Here is a 19,558-nt window from a genome sequence, read left to right on the forward strand (position 1 = left end):
GCTGCTATAGAATTTTGTTCCATTAGGTCACCCTTTTGTTCATAGCTACTCCTATAGCTAGGAAGAACAGGCTTTTTCTGGAAGCTTTTTGTTATTGTTCCTGCCCGTTGGTGGTTCCAGGTTGGAGGCTTCTGCAGTGACTTGTCTGGAATATATGGAAGGCAATAAGGAGACTCAGACAATGACTGCTGTGTCATTCCTCAAGTCCGAAGGTCCCTGGGCAGTTTGCCTTCTTTTCACCTCTGCTTGAATCTTCGTATTCTTATATGCAGAATCTTTTAGTTTTAAGAGGAAGGATTTGGGAGGAATGGGTTACTACATCTTGGCCAGAACCAAAAGTTGATTTATGACGCAATTTTTTTTTAAAGATTTTATTTATTCATGAGAGACACACAGAGAGAGGCAGAGACAGGCAGAGGGAGAAGCAGGCTCCATGGTTCCATGCAGGGAGCCCCATGCGGGACTCCATCCTAGGACCCAGGGATCATGACCTAAGCCAAAGGCAGACGCTCAACCACTGAGCCACCCAAGTGCCCCTGGTGATTTATTTCTAATTCATCATGCAGATCTAAAAAGATCTCAAACACAGGCTAAAAACTTATAAATTTCTATTAATCCCTGATTCACTCAATTTTAAATTTTAGATATCATTCTTCATACATTCTATTGGAATTCTTTTCAGTTTTTATGTTCCTATCTCCTACAATGATCAATTTAAGCAGTAAATGAAGAAAAAACAATTTAAAATATATTTTAGTTTTTAATTAATGCTGACTTCTGACTGCGTATTTTTTCTTACTGATTCTTTTACAGAGCATTTTCCAGGGGAAAAAAGCAACAGATAAAAGTGCATTAAGAACATTTGTTATTAACATCATTCTTATAAGAGATTAAAAGCTATATTTAATGCTATTCTCTTGTACAACTATGAGTTCTTATTTTCACAAAGTGCCTTCAGTAATTTGTACAAGGATATTGTCTAGAATAGTGTAACGGTATTTATGCATACTGACTTGGAAGTAAACTGCAGTCATTGCCACACATGTTTTCTACGGCCTTAATTCTTTAGGAACGATGAGTGACCACCCTGATGGTGTCCGCATCCCGATGGACTTCTCAGTGCCTTTATTCCGTCCTTTGCATTGAGGATGAAGCTTACCAAGTTGGAAGGCATGGTTGCTTCAATTATGGATGGGGACAATTTTCCTCTCATTTCTGTCTGAATAAACATCACTAGTTTGGAATGTGCTGGGTTCCTGTAAACAAAGGAAGAGTTAAAAAAATATAAAGATTTTTAAAATTTGTCCATTGAACTTCTAAGTTTATAGATACCAGGATTCTTGTCTCGTTCACCATGGATTCCCTCCATAGTGTTTATGACAGAACAGTTACTGAGAAGGGAGGAAGGAAGGACACAAAAAAGGGGCCGAGTGGTTTGCACTCATAAACATCGTACACAAAAAAATTAAGTAGCCAGACAACCTGTTAAGTCATCAGTCAGCTTTTCCTTTTTGTCATCTTAACTTTTAAATCACAAAATTAATGTATGCTTATAAAAATTTAAACAATTTTCATAATTATTCTCCTTATTATGTTCTCCAGAGATCATCACTGTACCTTTTGCTGCATCTTCTTAGACTACTGTGTGTGTATACAGGAAGACAGCATGCATATGTGCGGATGTGGATACCTACCCCACATATATACACAATGTACAGACTTTTGTCTTTACAAAAATGACCTACTTTTCTGTAACTAGTTTTATTTTCCCTCTTAGTAGGTATCAAGCACTTTTTTCTGTTGATACATACTATCTGCTTGTTTTTCATGACTGCATATAGTATTCGTCTATGTAACCAATCCTTTATTGACTATCATTTTATTTCTCTTTTTACCACTACAAAGCTGCACTAAAACGTCTTTGTAATGTATACATATGCACTTCTACAAGTACATGAAATTTCTAGGTCAAAGGTTTTGTGCATTTAACATTTTGAAATGTTCTTTCCAAATGACATTAGGAAGACTAGTATTTTATATTCTAACTCAGTAATCTTCAAACTGGAGTATGTGAAGACTTTCCAAAGGGTATGCGACGATGAATAACACTTAAGGGAATGAATTTTCAAATCTCTAATTTCCTTTTCCCTACATTGATCTGAGACTGTCTCTGATGGAGATGAAGGCTCCTCCTTTCCCACCAGCCTGTTCATATCATCCTTCTGTTGCTTTACAGAACAAAGGTATACCTGTCATCTTCCCTGAATAGCACCAAATGATACTACGGTGCTTTACTCTGGCATATAAAAATCTCTGAGATGCCAAAGGGAAAATCTGATCTATCGGAAGTGAATTGAGAAAGTGAATGACTAATGACTGGATAATAAATTCTTACCAAGTCATGTTGTGAATTCTTTGCTTTCAATAATATTTAAGGGTCTAACTTAGTTGTCAGCTGATAAGTCATTAAAAATAGTATTTGACTCTAGATTGTTATGTAATTTATGGTACACAACACAAAAGAATTTCAAGACATTTAATGACAGTCCTGGAATTATACTCTTTTCATTTTACCACACTTATATAAACAAACCTTTTGAGTGCTTACATTCATAAAAATGCAGAAGAGTAAACAATAGTAAGTACAATCTCATTTTATCAGTATTACCAATTGCAGTTAAATTAGTTGTAATTGTTAGAAGAATGGACTCTGGAATGGTTTGAAGCTGAGCTTTGCTATTACCTATGTTTAACCTTGAAAAAATTACTTAGTCTTTCTGGACTTCCATTTTCGTTTCTGCAAAAAGACAGTAGTACTACCTACACTTCATGGGGCTGTTGGGACGACCAAATGAATCAATATATGTAAACTGTTTATATAGTGCCTAGAACCAAGTTAAGTGCTACCTAAGTTTTGCTAATAATAAAAGGTGTGTTTTCAGTAAGTTTGTTTTTATATTTAATAGTTATGTAACATCTGGTAATATATTTTTTTATTTTGATCATGTAATAATAATTTAGTACACATATATTTTGTGACATTTAGATACTTAAGATCATAAAGAAAATGGATTTTTAAAATTAAACACTTATTTTTGCAAAGAAGAATGACAGGGTGATTTTAGAATAAAATAATCCAAATATAAAATATATTCTATTAGGATTAAATTATGTGAGGGAGAAAAAGTAAGAGTGTGGGAGCAATGAGAAAATCGATGATGTAAATTTCTGACTGTTAAAGGTTGTATGCATTTTGAAGCTGATAGTTATAATAGGTTTCCAATTATGGTATTTAGAATTTATTGGATATGTTTATAAGAGTTATGTAACACTTTTTTTAGAGTGTCAATATTTAGAGTGCTAAAAATTGCACCCTATTTAATCCTATGAAAATTTTAATAACTTAAAAATGTGCAAGGTGGAGTACAGTTTTACAAAATTCTTTTGGAGGGGTATGAAGACCACTGCTTCAACAAACCACTGAGTGTCCATTTTCTTCTACTCTTGTCTATGGAGAGTTTAGACTATTTTCATAGTGTCCCAGTGGCTAGATTGAGAATATTCACTAGCTGCTGGAAAGGTCTTAAATCTCTATTTGAGTTTGCTAGGGCTTTACATGCTTAAGGAAACCTTTCCAGTATTTACTAGAGAGCACCTTTACCACTTATAAGTTTTAGAAGCTTACTACATGACATTTACAAATGTGGGCTGCCCAAAATGTTGTGCTGCATGAAAAGAGAAGGTACAAAGGAATCACTTTTTTGTCGGTACCTTTCCCTGAGACTATGAATGAGGCTATATCTTTTCCTCTGACAGGATGCTAGGCAGAGCTCGCACCCTAGATGGGATATCTAGATCAGAGCTTTTGTCCCACGTTTCTCGTAGTGGAAAGGGAAAGTTGACAAGATGCAAGAAGGGGACTCAGCCTGTGAAGCGCAGATCAGAGTGTTTAGCTTCTCAACTACAGTCCTTCCCAGCTGCTGATTTATGCAACTGATCTGAAGCAGGAATTCTTCCCTTGTTTTGTTTTCTTCTGCTGTGGAGAATAAAGTCTTGACCATAGTTTCAAAGTTAACACGTGGGAGGAAAGACCATGTATCACCATCATCACCATCTGCACCGATGATCCTATTAATGTACGTAATTGTGAATTTCTTTCAGTTCTCTAATTCAGTAGAGAAAATATTAAGAATACAGTCTATAATGTAATTTTATTTTGACTTTCTTCTCATGTTTTTTTTTTCCTTCTATTGAGAGGTTTATATCTGGCCAATATAAAATTTTACATGTTTTTATGCGCCAGTATCTTTTACTTGTATGAAATCATTTAACAAAAACTCAAACTTAAGGAATTTGTGAAATGATATACATTGAATTAATGTACATCCATTCACAAAATGTGTATATTTTATGTTACCATTCATCCCTAGGCTGCTCACCTATAGGCAGTGACTCCTTTGATTTCTCTAGCTCTTTTCAAATTTACCTACTGTAGGTCTCATTCTGCAGGTATTTGTAGGTAGTTCACTGGAAAGAATTCATTTAAGGTAAAGCATTCATTACTGATAAAGTGAGTGTATTATAATTCTATTTATTTTTAATTTACAAAAATTCCTTAAAATTAACAGAAGTAACTCTAATGGGGAAATATAAAGCATCAAGTTAAGGTTAACTGGGAGTGAGGGGACAGAAGGGAATGTATATGTGTGACTAGTCCCAGAGACCTCAAATTATACTTTATAGGGAATTATCTATTCTGATTATTAAAATACTTATAAAATTTATTTTTTAATTGCGCTTAGGGGCAATTTTTTTCCTAACAGAATATGCTGGCACACACTTCTACCAATGAATTAGGAATCCTTTAATTAAGAAATCACAAACTGAACTGAAAAACTTGTTAAAATAAAATAAATAAATGCAAGTAACACTTACTCTTGCAGAGGAGAACATATATAGCCACAAGCATGGTTATAACCACGGACATAATTTGAAGATGGAGGATATGCTGGAAAATCCACACTGTTAGCTAAGTGATTAAAAAAAAAAAGTTTTAATGAAGCCTGTTCCACAAAGATGAAAAGTTTTATTTCAAGTAGCATATTTTTAAAATTGTATGCGATAGCATTTAATTTAGTTATTTTCAGCACTGATATTAATTTTATATGTGTGTATGTTTGTACACATTCATATGTACACAGATCAAAATTGTGAATATGCCAGTATGAGCACTATTGTCCTCTCAAATTTTCTCCTGTTAGTATCTCTAAAGATGCTATTACCCTTTACATAAAACAAAAAGTATCATTTAATTACTTTCTGAGATTTGAAGCAAAAGAAGAAATCACAAAGGAAAAGACTATTCTGTTAGGATAGTGGGTTTGTAGTTCTTTTTTAGTTAATAGTTACCTATTTATTTATTATTTAGGGTTAGATCCTTTTAAATCTACTTATTTTTTAAGTTTTTATTTGAATTCCAGTTGCTTAACATACAGTGGAATATTAGTTTCAGGTGTAGAATAAGTGATTCAACATTTATATACAACATGTTAATCATTTTTTAAATAAAATATTTGATATGGTTATTTGGTCTATTAACAAAGATAGTTTAAATGCTCTTTTCTGCTGGGGCACCTGGGTGGTTCAGTCGGATAAGTATCAGACTGTTGGTTTCGGCTCAGGTCCTGATCTCAAGGTGCTGGGATCCAGCCTGGGTCAGGCTCCATGCCCAGTGTGGAGCTGGCTTGGGATTATCTCTGCAGGCTTCCCCCTGCACTCACTCACTCTTCTTCTAAAGTAAATAAATATATCTTTTAAAAAATGCTCTTTCTGCCAATTCCCTGTAGCTAATTCAAAGTATAATTAAAAGTCAGTAGAGTATGTTTTAGCAATTATGTAGCATAATTATATTGTATGTAAATGTAAAAGGGAGCTGATTTGATTATGATTAAGTTTGTGATAATTATATAGACACTTTCTAAAAATATTTTTAAAAATATATTTGTGGGACAGCCCAGGTGGCTCAGCAGTTTAGCACCACCTACAGCCCAGGGCCTGACCCCGGGGGTCCTGAGATCGAGTCCCGCATCAGGCTCCCTGCATGGAGCCTGCTTCTCCCTCTGCCTGTGTCTCTGCCTCTTTCTCTCTCTGTGTCTCTCATGAATAAATAAATAAAATCTTTAAAAAAATAAATATATATATATATATATATATATATATTTGTTTTTTCTGTGCAACTGATTCCTGCTCTTGTCAGAAAAGATCGATTTTCCTGTATGATTTTAACATAAGCAGTCAATTCTATGGGAAATGCAATGTCCAACACTGGCTTAGGAACAGCTTAAGAGACAAATGTGGCTGAATGCATTTTCCATATTCATGACCTGTTCATCACCTTATCAGAGCCTGTTGTGTTGGCATAAAGGTACGGCCAGAGGTGATATTAGTATTTTGTCTCTGTTTATAATATGGAGATTATCCTTGTCTTTCTTTAAAACTTTTTTTGTTATATCACAAACTAGTATGGGTCTTTTGTGAGGCATGTGGGATGACAGCACAGATTCTGAAAGTCAGAAGACTTGAGTTTTAATTCTGGTTCAGGTGCTTATTAGCCATATTAACTGTATCACTTAGTTTCCTCACTGGTGAAATAATGCACACAAAATATTTAGCTTAAAACAAGCTGCACAATAAGTTAAATAACAAATGGAACATTAAGAAAACCTAGTATTCATCAAAAATTCATTTAAGAAAACTGCTTAAAGCAGATTTAGTATCGATCACCAGATGATTGAGTACTACTACTATTTGTTGATTGTAACTTCCATAATTCTTTTTTACCTTCCCTCTGATCGCTAAAAAGATTAAAATGGTCTGCTTCAAAATATAGAAAACAACAGATCTAGAATGCAGACACTCAGTATTTTGTGCTGGAGGCAGTGAATAAAATTTATGTGCTCTCATTTAAGAAGGAGACAGCTCAGTGACAACTGTATGAACCTACAAGAGACAGCTACAGGGAAGGGACGAATCTCAGGCCTTAGCGGCACGCTGCAATACACTATGTTTGAGTGAGGGCTGTTAGCGGGACGATGACGCGTCTGGACTCTGAGCCTTAGAGTCCTACAGACGTAGCAGAGCAACGGAAACCGTGCTGGAAAATAATTAACAGCACTTAACTGTCCTATCCCCAAGAAGTTTACAATAGGGAAAGCTATTCAGATAGGAATGGTGAGATTAAATTGAAATCTGGAGAAAAACGGCTCTAGGCCACTGTCCTACCAAAGTCCCTTCACCAGAAGTGCCTTCATCTATGTGAGTCCAAAGATCTTTGTGGTATGAACTGGTATGTTTCAAGTGAATGAAGCAAGTTAGGAAATGATCACCTGTTTGCATTTTATAGAGTGACACATTTTTGGGAGGGCTAAGGATATAACAAAACCTCCAATTTCTGAAAGAAATATAAGGGAGAGCCCGGGTGACTCAGCGGTTTAGCGCCACCTTCAGCCCAGGTTGTGATCCTGGGAGACCAGGGATTGAGTCCCACATCGGGCTCCCTGCATGGAGCCTGCTTCTCCCTCTGCCTGTGTCTCTGCCTCTCTCTATCTCTCCCTCTCTCTCATTAATAAAATCTTTAAAAAAATAAATATAAACACATTTATGTAAAGACTTGTCTAAAGAAAATTTCTTCAGGAATTTTATCTTACTGGATATGCCCATTCTACACAATTCAAGTATAATATTATGTATCCAAAGATTAACTTTGTGTCTACATTAACTATATATCATATACATATAAGATGTATATGCTGTGAAGTTTTAGTTTATAAGCACCCATCTATACCTAGTCCTGCATGCTATAAGTTGCAAGAAGGCCAAGAGATACCATAATTATTTACTGATGTTAATGGCACCTCCGGAGTTGGGTAAAATGTCAGGCTTCCTTGTCTATACTATACATATATTTACTGGTCTCACTAAGTAAAAAAAAAAAAAATTAAAAATTAAAAATTAATTGAACACACACAGTACCTTCCAAACTGAGTTAAAGGAAAACACATTTATTAATGACTCATAAGAATTCCAAAATGTGGGCAAACTTCCAACTTACAACTGATAATATCCATATTCCCTTCACAGCGCTTGAAGTACACTAAGTCGACAAAGTCCCGGGGGGAGATTGAGCCCATGGCAAAGCTTTGTGTGATGGTATGACATATGCATGTGTCCTGCAACAAATCAAACCATAAAGATTGCAGCAGTTACTTAATATCTATTCTTTGTATCACTTCACAAAGCATTTCACTGAGTACGGTTAGCTACTTTTTGGAAAAAGCAGGGCTTTGAAATCATAAGAGCTTATCAAATCAGCTTGCATTTTCACTGTTAGAGGAACACTGTATCTATAAGTGCAAGGTAACAAAAGCAAAAGTGAACAAGTGGGACTACATCAAACTAAAAAGCTCTGTGCAGCAAAGGAAACTATAAATAAAAAGGCCATGCTACAAGGGGAGAAAGTCATTTGCAAATCATGTACCTGGTAAAGCATTAATGTAAGTGCAGAAAATTCAGAATGGAATCTTGTTATCATCTACTCTTTAAATTTTTATTTATTTTTTTAAAGATTTTTTTTTTTAAATTTTTTCATGAAAGAGAGAGAGAGAGAGAGAGAGAGAGAGAGAGAGAGAGAGAGAGGGAGGGAGAGGCAGAGACACAGGCAGAGGGAGAAGCAGGCTCCACACAGGGAGCCCAACGTGGAACTCGATCCCGAGTCTCCAGGACCACACCCTGGACCTAAGGTGGCGCTAAATCGCTGAGCCACCCGGGCTGCCCTACCCTTTAAATTTTTAGATGAAGAAATTGAAGCCTAACAGATTAAGTCACATGCAAAACTGGAGATAAGGACAGAACTAAATCCTATGTTCCTGATTCCCAGGACAGAACTATTCTGCCCAGTCCACACCGGCCAGGTAATATATTCTAAAGAATATATTGGTTTAGCACCCATGGGGTAAGGCCTAAAATTAAAGACTGGTGTTCTGTGCTGCCTGGACATCTGCTGAAATCAGGAGAGTCTTGACTGGCCCAGCTGCAAGTTACTCTCCCCATCTGTCCTCCAGGTGAGGGCCCTAAGCCAAACTGCACTCCTGAGCAGCAGGATCAGGCCACTTCCCCTGTGCCCCGCTGGGCTGCAAAACTATTCCAACAACCAAGCACAGCCTCCTGTAGGAGTCAGGTCAGGCCAACCTCTGGGTACTACAAAGTCGGTCTTGCCCAACCCATGACTATCCACTCCGGGCCTGGGTGCAACTCCCAGGCCACACCGCGTGACCTGGAACGCTGAGCCTGCATGCTACCCCTCGGCACTGCTGCCCCAGCATCCGCTTTGGGGCCACTCATGGGGAGCTAAGCATGTGCCTTAGAAGTCGCCACCGAGTCATAAGCGAGGGTCAGCTCCCGAGGGAACCTCCCCGCCTCTGGCCTTCCCCTCAGGGCTCCCTGACGGTGGCGCCTGCACTTTACAGAATGACCCGCCCTCCTAGTTGGGATCCGGCCTGACCCAGGATTCCCAGAGCGCTGCACCTGCAGGCATGGACCACGGCCCGGACTCCGGCTCCCGTGCCCCCCCGGGGCTCCTGGAAGCAGGCTGTGACGCCTTCCGGGACTGGTGACCAATGCACTTCTCTGTTTCAATTTCTCCCGTGGTCTTTGGTTGAAACGTGGCTCACCATCCGGCACCGCGTGCTCCGCTTCACAAAGGCCGATGTAAGTCGAAGGGCTGTCTCCTGGGCTATGACGATGATTACCGAACTGCTGACCTCTCTTGCCTAGTGTCAGACGTCCTATGTTTGATCACCCCCATAACCCCAGAGCAGGAATCCCTCCCGCCCTCATTTTTTTTTTTTTTAGATTTTATTTATTTATTCATGAGAGAGAGAGAGACAGAGACACAGGCAGAGGGAGAAGCAGGCTCCACGCAGGGAGCCCGACGCGGGACTCGATCCCGGGTACCCAGGATCAGGCCCTAGGCTGAAAGCAGCGCTAAACCGCTGAGCCACCCGGGCTGCCCCCTTCCCTCCCTCATTAGTGGGGATAAATGAGTCAGTAATAAACATGCCCAGAGATGCATATTATGAAATTCATAGGAAGGTAAAAGAATTCTTAGGCTGCAATGCTACTCAGAGGTAATGTAGTATATTGGGAAAGGCACAGAATTTGGAATCAGGAGATCAAGCATGAAGTCATGGCTCTACCACATATTGGCTGTAGTGACCTTGGGCAAATCACATAATTTCTCTGAATCTGTTAAGGTTTTTTGATGCCAAATCTAGTATTCTTTCCATTATTAAAGTTGACTTGCAGCAAAGCAGACATGTATGAAGTATGAATGGAACTGTGTAATTAGTATCACAGAGTCATGAGGGGAACAGTCCAGTGTTTGAATTTCATTCATGATGGACTATGTTTCTCAAACTGGAAGTTTAAATCCCAGGAGGGTAATGGACAGGTGTTTCTTGTGCATAGGAACTTCAGGACCGCTCTACAAAATGGAATATTTACCTTCCTGGGCTTTTCCACAACCTCTCCTCACTCCCAAGCTTTAAAATCAATTTAGGGGCAGCCTGGGGTGGCCCAGGAGTTTAGCGCCTCCTTCAGCCCAGGGCGCGATCCTGGAGTCCCGGGATGGAGTCCCACATCGGGCTCCCTGCATGGAGCCTGCTTTTCCCTCTGCCTGTGTCTCTGCCTCTCTCTCTCTCTCTGTATCCTCATGAATAAATAAAATCTTTAAAATAAATAAATAAAATAAATTTAATAAAAGGAGGTAAAGATAACCTACAGAGTTCTAACTAAATGATAATGTGATGGCAGATATGTGGGACATTGTTTTCACGTGTGGAATGTGGCTTGGAGACACAAAGAACCAAAGACCCAGTGACCTGAAATTTTACAAATGCAACTGTTTGTGAAAATCATAAAGGTTTGCTATATGACTCAATTTTTAAAAACAGTTTATTGAGGGATCTTTGAGTTGCTCAGCGGTTAAGCATCTGCCTTTGGCTCAGGACATGAACCTGGAGTCCCGGGATCAAGTCCCACATTGGGCTCCCTGCTTCTCCCTCCGCCTGTGTCTCTGCCTCTCTCTGTGTGTCTCTCATGAATAAATAAAATCTTTAAAAAAAAATTACATGCTGTTTGCTCTTGAGTCTTTACAGTATGTGTCTGTGTTGTTCTTGTTATCTAATGTATTATAACCAAGATAAATCTACTGACTTCCCATCAAAGAAGGCATGCTTAATCTTTTTCTTCCACCTAATGGGGGAGGTGAATACAATAACTCCCTTCAAGACTAAAGACACATCTGCAAGAGCTGGCTAGATTCAGAATGTGCTAAGCCTTTACAACAGAATCAGGCTAATTGGCATTAAACTTTTTATTAATAATGAGGGAAGTTTTAAGACTTTTATAAAGATTTCAATTTGAGTCTATAAAATATGAAGTGTCTACATCATATAAGTTAATATACTCAAATCACTAATAAAACTAAAATACATTGATACAGCAAGAGTCCAATATCAAACAATAAATTACCGAATCAATCCTGTGTACCATATTGTACACTTTTAATGCTTTATCCCATGTAATTCTGTTTTCAGGTTTGTAGAGGAAATCAGATAGGTTAGTTGTCGATTCTGGAATCACTCCTTCAACACGATATCTATAGTTAAAATAGAGAAAAATTCAAAATTTAACATGTTTAGCCTAAGCTCAAAATACAATGCTATCATAGTATAAAGTAGGCTAATTTAGCAAATAACAGGAAAAACACTTGTAGGTAGTATCAGCAATTCAAAACACTAATATTCAATTGCAATTAGCCAGGTTTATTTAAATAAGCATTAAATAATATAAGTTATTTCAAAATGTATTTTTCTACAAATCTATAGTGTTTTATAGTTGTCTTTTTAGAAGGGCTACTACCTTCTTCTAGAGATTTTCTAAAATCTTTTTCATAAATATTTATTTACCTGTGGTATTTATCATAAGCCAAATGCAACTGATGAGACGTTTGTATGGTTACACATACAGCATCTTGTAGCCCCAAATCTTTCATTTTTTAAAAGATTTTATTTATTTACTCATAAGAGACACACACACACACAGAGAAAGGCAGAGACACAGGCAGAGGGAGAAGCAGGCTTCTTGCAGGGAGCCCGATGTGGGACCCCAGGATCACACCCTGAGCTGAAGGCAGATGCTCAACTGCTGAGCCACTCAGGTAACCCTTGTAGCCCCAATTCTTAATTTAAGGATGTGATGTGGTCTAAAGCAGTAGTCAGCAATTTTTTCACACCAGATAGTATATAATTTAGGCTTTGCAGGTGACTATCATCTATGTTGCAACTATTAACTTTGCAGTAAAGCAGCCATAGACAATATACGAGGAATGGGCATGTCTGTATTACAACTTAACCTTATTCATAAACCATGACTTTTGAATTTCATTTATTTTTCACATGTCAGGATTTGGGCAACTAACTGACCTTTGTGTTTGTCCATTACTGATATTAGGTGTGAGAAAACTGGATTTAGGGGCACCTGGATGGCTCAGCAGTTGAGCATATGCCTTTGGGTCTGGCGTGATCCCGGAGTCCCAGGATCAAGTCCCACATCGGGCTCCCCTCAGGAAGCCTGCTTCTTCCTCTGCCTGTGTCTCTGCGTCTCTGCCTCTCTGTGTCTCTCATGAATAAATAAAATTTAAAAAAAAAATCCAAAACTGATTTGGTCAGTAATCTATTATCCAGGCCAGTATTTCAGAAGCATATTCCTGGTCAAAAACATTTGGAAAAGTTTGACTTAACATTAGGTTTTTTTTTACTCTAGGATTTCTCAGACCTTAGAGGGAATTTCTGCAAGAGAATACAGTCTGGAGTATTTTGAAAAACTTATCTGAGGGGCACCTGTTTGGCTCAGTCGGGTAAGCAACTATTGATTTCAGCTCAGGTCATGATCTCAGGGTGCTGGGATGGAGCCCTGTATCAGCTCCCTACTCAGCGGGGAGTCTACTTCTCCCTTTCTCTCTCCCTCTGCCTCTCCCCCTGCTTATACTCATGCACGTTCTCTTTCTCTCTTTCAAATAAGTAAAATCTTAAAAAGAAAAGAAAAACTTATTTGATAATGCAACCCATTTCCCACCTCAAGGCATTTTGAGGGATTACATTTCTCCCAGATACTACTTTGCCAATTAGCACTGGACCATGCTATATATTCCCAAAGCCTGTAATGCTTACACTCTGTTGCACATTCTAATTCATATGCAGATATTTCTCATATTTACAATTTAAATAAAATGTGAAGCTTTCTTTGATGTACTGGAAAAGTTTTAAGCTTCCCTAGATTTTCCCCATGATTTGATTGCAACCTCACTTTCCTCTCACTCCAGGCCAGGGGAAGTAAACTTTTGACTGATGCAGACCAACCTGACCAACATGTTCAGACTAACTTCCTTTGTAGGAACCTCAATATCTGCCACAGGGAATACAGAATAATAGAGGTATTTTGAAAGATATAAAGTGCTCCAGTCATACTCTCCTTGCATTAGCAAACATGGCAAATTTAGAAGCATCAGAGTTGTGCTTGAGAAAACAAGCATGCAAAATTGAATTTTATTACCTTTTACCAACCTTAATTTTAAACCTGTGTTTGATATTTACTGGACTACAGCACAACTATAAAAAAGAACTAGGGCAGCCCGGGTGGCTTGGTGGTTTAGCGCCGCCTTCAGCCCAGGGCCTGATCCTGGACTCCAGGGATCGAGTCCCACATTGGGCTCCCTGCATGGAGCCTGCTTCTCCCTCTGCCTGTGTCTCTGCCTCTCTTTCTGTGTGTGTCTCTCATGAATAAATAAAATCTTAAAAAAAACAAAAACAAACTAAAAGACAGTTTTCCAAAACCAGTGTGTGACAGGTAGTCTCTACCATGGGTCCCAGTGATCCCCACTTCCTGGTACTCACACTTGTGGATTCCCCTTCCCGTGAGTCAGGGCTGGATCTACTGATTCACTTCTAATAAACTGAATATTCCAAAAGTTATGGGAGGTCACTTCCAGGATTAGGTTGCAGAAAGGTTTTGGCTTCTGACTGGTTTGCTCCTTCTCTTGTTCTCTCCCAGAACCTCACTGTGAGGTATGCAAACTGTCATGTTGTGAGTAGCCCTATGGAGCAGTCCATATGTCAAGGAGCTGAGGAAGGCTTCCAGCCAACAACCATGTATGTGAGCCTGGAAGCAGAGCTGCCTTTAGCTGAGACCAAAGCCTCAGTTGACACCTTGATCGCAGCCTGGTAAGAATCTTTGAGACAGAGGCACCAGGCTAAGCAACATCTGGGTTCCTGACCCACAGATTCCATAGGATAATAAATGTTAAGTCCCTAAGCCATGGGGTAAGATATTTTTGTACATTAATAAATAACTACTATATAGTAAATATAAATTTCCCACTTAAAATGTGAGTGCAGAAAGTTCTAATTTTTGTTTAGTTTTGCATGCAGGAGTATAATGCCTCTGATAAAAAAAAATCTCAATAAAGCTTTAAAACAGCCCAATTGGGGCTATTCCCTGAATGGCTCTAGGCATGGCATAGCACCTTGCATACAAATATCCAAGTATTACTGAATGAATAAATAACTTCCAAAGTTTCCTTGATGCATAGGTTGCTGTCTATACTTGTCTGATCTGTAAGCACCAAAAAGCTTATCCAAGAGCTTATTCCTCTAGTATGACTGGGCTTGACTTTATCCACTCCCCTTCTTAGTCAATATTTGAAAGTGCTGCTATTAGAGTCATTAATTATTTATATAATGAAGGCAGGGATCATCTTCCTGATAATTATTAAAATGAATAGGATAAAGCATGCCAGTTTTACCTTATAGTAGAAAACTGGATTGAGACAAAAGGTAAGTAAATTCTAGTTAAATGATAAAAGAGCAAGAAATACAAAATGAAGTAGATGAGAGAGTAGACTCCAAAAAAATTGAATGTGATTTCGATAACATGATAATCTGTTTGCATTAATATGATATCATGGGCAATGAAAGAACAACTCTTAAGAATAAGGTTAAGAACGTCAGCACAATTACCCTCAGTGTAGTTGTATTTGAAAAAACAGGATCCTCAGAAATATCCTTAGAGGCAGCTTTCAGAAAACATTATATATATATCAGCAAGAGAAATAAATTGGGGGAAATAAACTATTTTTTTAGTGGTTCATTTAATGGAAAGGCTAAGTGTTTGAAAGGCCACAAAATATTAGTGTTATCAAGAAATACCCATTTGCTTTTATAGTAATTATCTCTTGAGGTAGTAATTGTTTCTTTCTTGAAAGATTTTTTTCCTAATTGTCTTCAAGTTTGAAAATGATTAATTGCATAATAAATAAAAATAAAATTTTTATTTTTAAAATAATTTAATTAATTATTTAATTAATGATTATTAATTTATTATCACTATATCACTAATTTATTAATATCACATTTCAACCCAGTGACTTTATAAGACTTTATAATTAATTTCTATTTCCTGATTACTATCAAGCAATGTTATAGCTAATGAAGCAGCACTGAATTCTATATACATCAATGCCACTGAATTCAAACAACTATAAAAAGGAACTTGTACTCACAGATTTCCATGGAATTTTTTAGAAGCCTTGCTGGAAACAGTTATCTTTTTCTCAAAGGGGAATAAAAATCCAGAAATAAATTAGCTGTCAGATATGGAGAAAAGTGAAAAGTAAAAACAAACAAACAAAAAGTAAAAATGTATTATTTGGTTCGTAAAAGAAAGTATCTTTAAAAGTCTTAATGAATCACTTCTCATTAAGAAATAAACTCTTGAAACACATTTAACTTTTTTTCTTACTGAAGTCTTAACCACTTTCCAGCCTGTTGTGTCTTGATTGTACCCTAAAATTTCTAGTGCAGTTTCTTGGGCAAGTGCCTTATAGTCCATTTACCTGCAAAGTTGTAAAAACAGACAACTGGTAAGAATATAATCATACAAAACAATTTTAAAATGCTGTATTACATTTTAAGACTATTTCTACAGTCTCTCACAGAGTAACGAACAATAATTTTTTATTAAGTTTTTACTTAATAATTGCTAAGTGTGTACATGCATGAATTCCTTCTTCCTTATCTTTCAAACAAGAAAATGTGGTATAGTATGAAGAGCAGGCTTTGGACTCAAAGAGACCCGGGTTGAATCCTGTCTGCCACTAATTGTGAACCACATTATTTAATATTTCCATTTTCCCATTTTCTGAGATACTAGCTAACTCTGCAAAATTAATGAGATAATGCACTTTAATGTCCTATCCCATTACCTGGCATGTAATAGCCATTCAATAAATCATTAATATTTCTAAGAGCTTAATCATATTTTATTTCTCTTGTAAAACATCATAATCTGTTGATCCAGTGTTCCTGGGACTAAGTCTTTTTTAAGTGACGGCAGTGGCACTAAAGAATCTGACCCTTGGCTTCCTCTCCAAAGGCAACTCTTACCTGTCTTCTCTTCCACTCAGCTCCAATCATATTGACTTGGCTGTTCCTCAAATACAACTAAGCATCTTCCTACCTCAGGATCTTTGTACTTGCTGTTCCCTCTGCTTGTAATATTCTTCCCAAATGAATGACAGACTCCTCTTCATTGGTGACTTTGTTGAAACATTGCCTCTTCAGACAGGATCAAGGTCAAATCAATTCAATATGAACATATTTACTGAACCCCTTACTAGGGATTAGGTACTATGGAGGTGTGGCAAACGCAACTGAGCAAGATACTATTTCTGTTCTGAATGAGTTCAGGAAACTGAAGTCTCATTGGTCCTTTGGCTCATTATCTAGTTTTCCCTTAGAGGAAGCTGGCTTATGGGGGAAGGAATGTGACAAAAGATGGCTGGATTCAAATCCTAACTTTGCTGCTCATCATCAACTAAATTATTTTGAATAAATTGTTTAACCTTTGAATAGATTGGGGACAGTAATATCCATCTCATGGGGTCATTATAAAGATGAATTAATATATGCAAAAGTGACTGAAACCGTGGGACCCCTTCTTGATCAGAAACATTAGTTTCTTTGCTCAAAATGACACACTTAAATCTATCTTTTAAAAAAAATTCTCCAAAGAGGGCAGCCCGGGTGGCTCAGCAGTTTAGCACCTTCAGCCCAGGATGTGATTGATCCTGGATTCCCGGGATTGAGTCCCCGGTTAGGCTCCCTGCATGGAGCCTGCTTCTTGTGTCTCTGCCTCTCCATCTGTGTCTCTCATGAATAAATAAATAAAATCTTTTTAAAAAATTCCCCAAAGAGCTGCCTCAATAAACCTCCTTAAAGTTCAATTATCAGAACTATGTCTTAACTGGCTCTCACTTAAAGCCCTAGGTTGGCTCCTAAACCCGCTTTCTCTTGTTTAGTCCTCCAGCAAGGCATAACGCCTAGTTGACATCTCTATTTGAAAAGCTTTACTAAACCATTACAACTCCTTTTAACCCAGTCGACTTTTGGTTTCTTTACCTTTCCTAATCGATCTAGTCCAGAATTTTAATAATTATTGGGACTCTTCTCCAAATCCTTGTGGAGCTCTCCATCTCTCTTAACCTGTGAAGGAACAGAGTAGAATTATTTTGATCCCGTGAATTAGGTCAGCATATTTGATCATTGCCCTTCCAATTTTCTCAGCGTCCTTTACTTTCACTTCAGGTCCTCATTAGGAAACACTTGCTATACTCGCCCGTGAGGAGAGAAAAAGGCAATAAGAGAAATGTTTATGAAAAGGACCTTTAAGAAATTATCTTATTTTTTTTTAAATTTTTTTTTCAATTTATTTATTTATGATAGTCACAGAGAGAGAGAGAGAGAGAGAGGCAGAGACACAGGCAGAGGGAGAAGCAGGCTCCATGCACCAGGAGCCCGATATGGGATTCGATCCCGGGTCTCCAGGATCGCGCCCTGGGCCAAAGGCAGGCGCCAAACCGCTGCGCCACTCAGGGATCCCAAGAAATTATCTTAAAAGAAATAAAAAAAGAAGGACGGGTTAAGAAGGCATTCAGGTGGAACGGAAATAAAGATGTGTGGGAAGCCTGGGTGGCTCAACCGGTGAGCATCTGCCTTGGCCCAGGGAGTCATCCCAAGGTCCTGGGGTAGAGTCTCGCATCTGGGTCCCTCCAGCCAGCCTGCTTCTCCCTCTGCCTGTGACTCTGTGTCTCTCATTTATAAATATATAAAATGTTCAAAAAACAAACAAACAAATAAATAAATATGCCTAACTTTTTAAGCTCATGCCATTACGAGTCCCTGACCAGTCCCTGGCCTGTGCTCTCCCGGCGTGTTCGACACGGTGCTCTATTTCCCACCAGCGGCCTACCTGAGATTAGCTGTTGTAGAAAAGGCACCAATTACCGGAACCGCTGTTGGCTCTAGAGGGTCGAGTCCTGCGGGCCTGGCACTCACCTCCAAACAACAATAAGCGCGGTGAATTGAACCGGTTCATTGCACCTCGCAGCTTGTGGACTTTCTCGGTCGCTGAGAAGCGAGGAGAGGATGGGTCTGGGGGTCGCGCAAGGGGCCCCGACGGCGGGGTTACCTGGTGGTGGGGCCTCGGAGCAGCGGGTCACACTCGGCGGGAGAGACGGGCAAGGTCGCCTTCGCCCCTAAGGTCGGCGGCACAGAAAGCGAGCCCGGCGCCGCGACGGCATCCTCCCCTGGCACCAGCACCCGGCGAGGCTGCGTTCTTCGCCCCCCGTGTCCCCGTGCACGCGGGCTGCGGCCGGGTCTGCGCGCCTGCTCCTAGAGCGTCCCTTCCTCTGCGCTGCCCGGCGGGGCCCGGCCATCCCGCCCCGGGAACCGAGGCCCCCAGGACTGTTAGCGCCCCGCGCGCCTGCTGCGGGTGGGGCCGGCGGCCAGCCCCGGGGGCCGCGCTCGGGGCCGGGGCCGGAACGGCGACCGCCCGCGCCCAGGGTCCCGGGAGCCCGCGCACCGCGGAGGCCGGCGGGCAGCGCAGCCCCGAGACCAGGGGCCGGAGCCTCGCCCTCGCCCCGCCCTCGCCCCGCCCTCGCCCCGCCCTCGCCCCGCCCTCGCCCCGCCCACCGAGCTCCACGCATGCGCGCCGCGAGCCAGCGGCGTGTTGGCTCCGTTTGAACGCGAGCGCGGGCGTCGCTCCGCTGTGACGGCGGCGCCGGCTGCGAGCGCGGGGCTCCCGGGGTGCCGCGGCGGCGGGGGCGGCGGGGGGTCGTCGCGTGCGCAGTCCGGGGGCAGGCGCGGGCTGCGGTGGGAGTCGCGGGCCGGTGCGCTTTTATGCGCTGTGGAGACGGAAAACGGTGAGCTCGGCGCGGGAGCGGGGGGGCTCAGGTTTGGAGTTTCCGTCAGGACGGCGGGGGCGGGGGGCGAAGCCGGAGGAGGCCGCGAGGGCCATCCCGGGGGGGGCGGGGGTGCCCTCGGTGACGGAGGCCGCGGGGGGGCGGGGGGGCTCTTTCCGGCTTGGTCAGCCGCGGCCTCTTGCT

The 19,558-nt window shown here is 40.2% G+C and overlaps 1 protein-coding gene across 6 annotated transcripts; it reads right to left on the reverse strand.

The window, feature by feature from the left end:
• Nucleotides 1-740: 740 nt before the first annotated feature.
• LOC129495562 (stAR-related lipid transfer protein 6-like) lies at nt 741-19,043 on the reverse strand. 6 transcript variants are annotated; one of them, XM_055303204.1, is made up of 8 exons: nt 18,643-19,043; nt 18,424-18,509; nt 15,916-17,657; nt 15,677-15,726; nt 11,590-11,716; nt 8,111-8,228; nt 4,936-5,029; nt 741-1,256 (listed from the first exon to the last, which is right to left on the reverse strand). In XM_055303204.1, exons 3-8 carry the CDS (start codon nt 16,003-16,005, stop codon nt 1,058-1,060), a joined length of 678 nt encoding a protein of 225 aa, XP_055159179.1. In that variant the 5' UTR covers nt 16,006-17,657; nt 18,424-18,509; nt 18,643-19,043; the 3' UTR covers nt 741-1,057. The 6 variants fall into 6 exon arrangements, with proteins under 6 accessions (XP_055159179.1, XP_055159181.1, XP_055159182.1 ...); XM_055303206.1 differs by having other exon boundaries at nt 15,916-16,009; nt 17,574-17,657; nt 18,424-19,043; XM_055303207.1 differs by having other exon boundaries at nt 15,916-16,009; nt 16,560-17,657; nt 18,424-19,043.
• Between the last annotated feature and the right edge of the window lie 515 nt (nt 19,044-19,558).

This window comes from Nyctereutes procyonoides, unplaced genomic scaffold, assembly GCF_905146905.1.
Source record: "Nyctereutes procyonoides isolate TBG_1078 unplaced genomic scaffold, NYPRO_anot_genome, whole genome shotgun sequence".
NCBI lineage: Eukaryota > Metazoa > Chordata > Mammalia > Carnivora > Canidae > Nyctereutes > Nyctereutes procyonoides.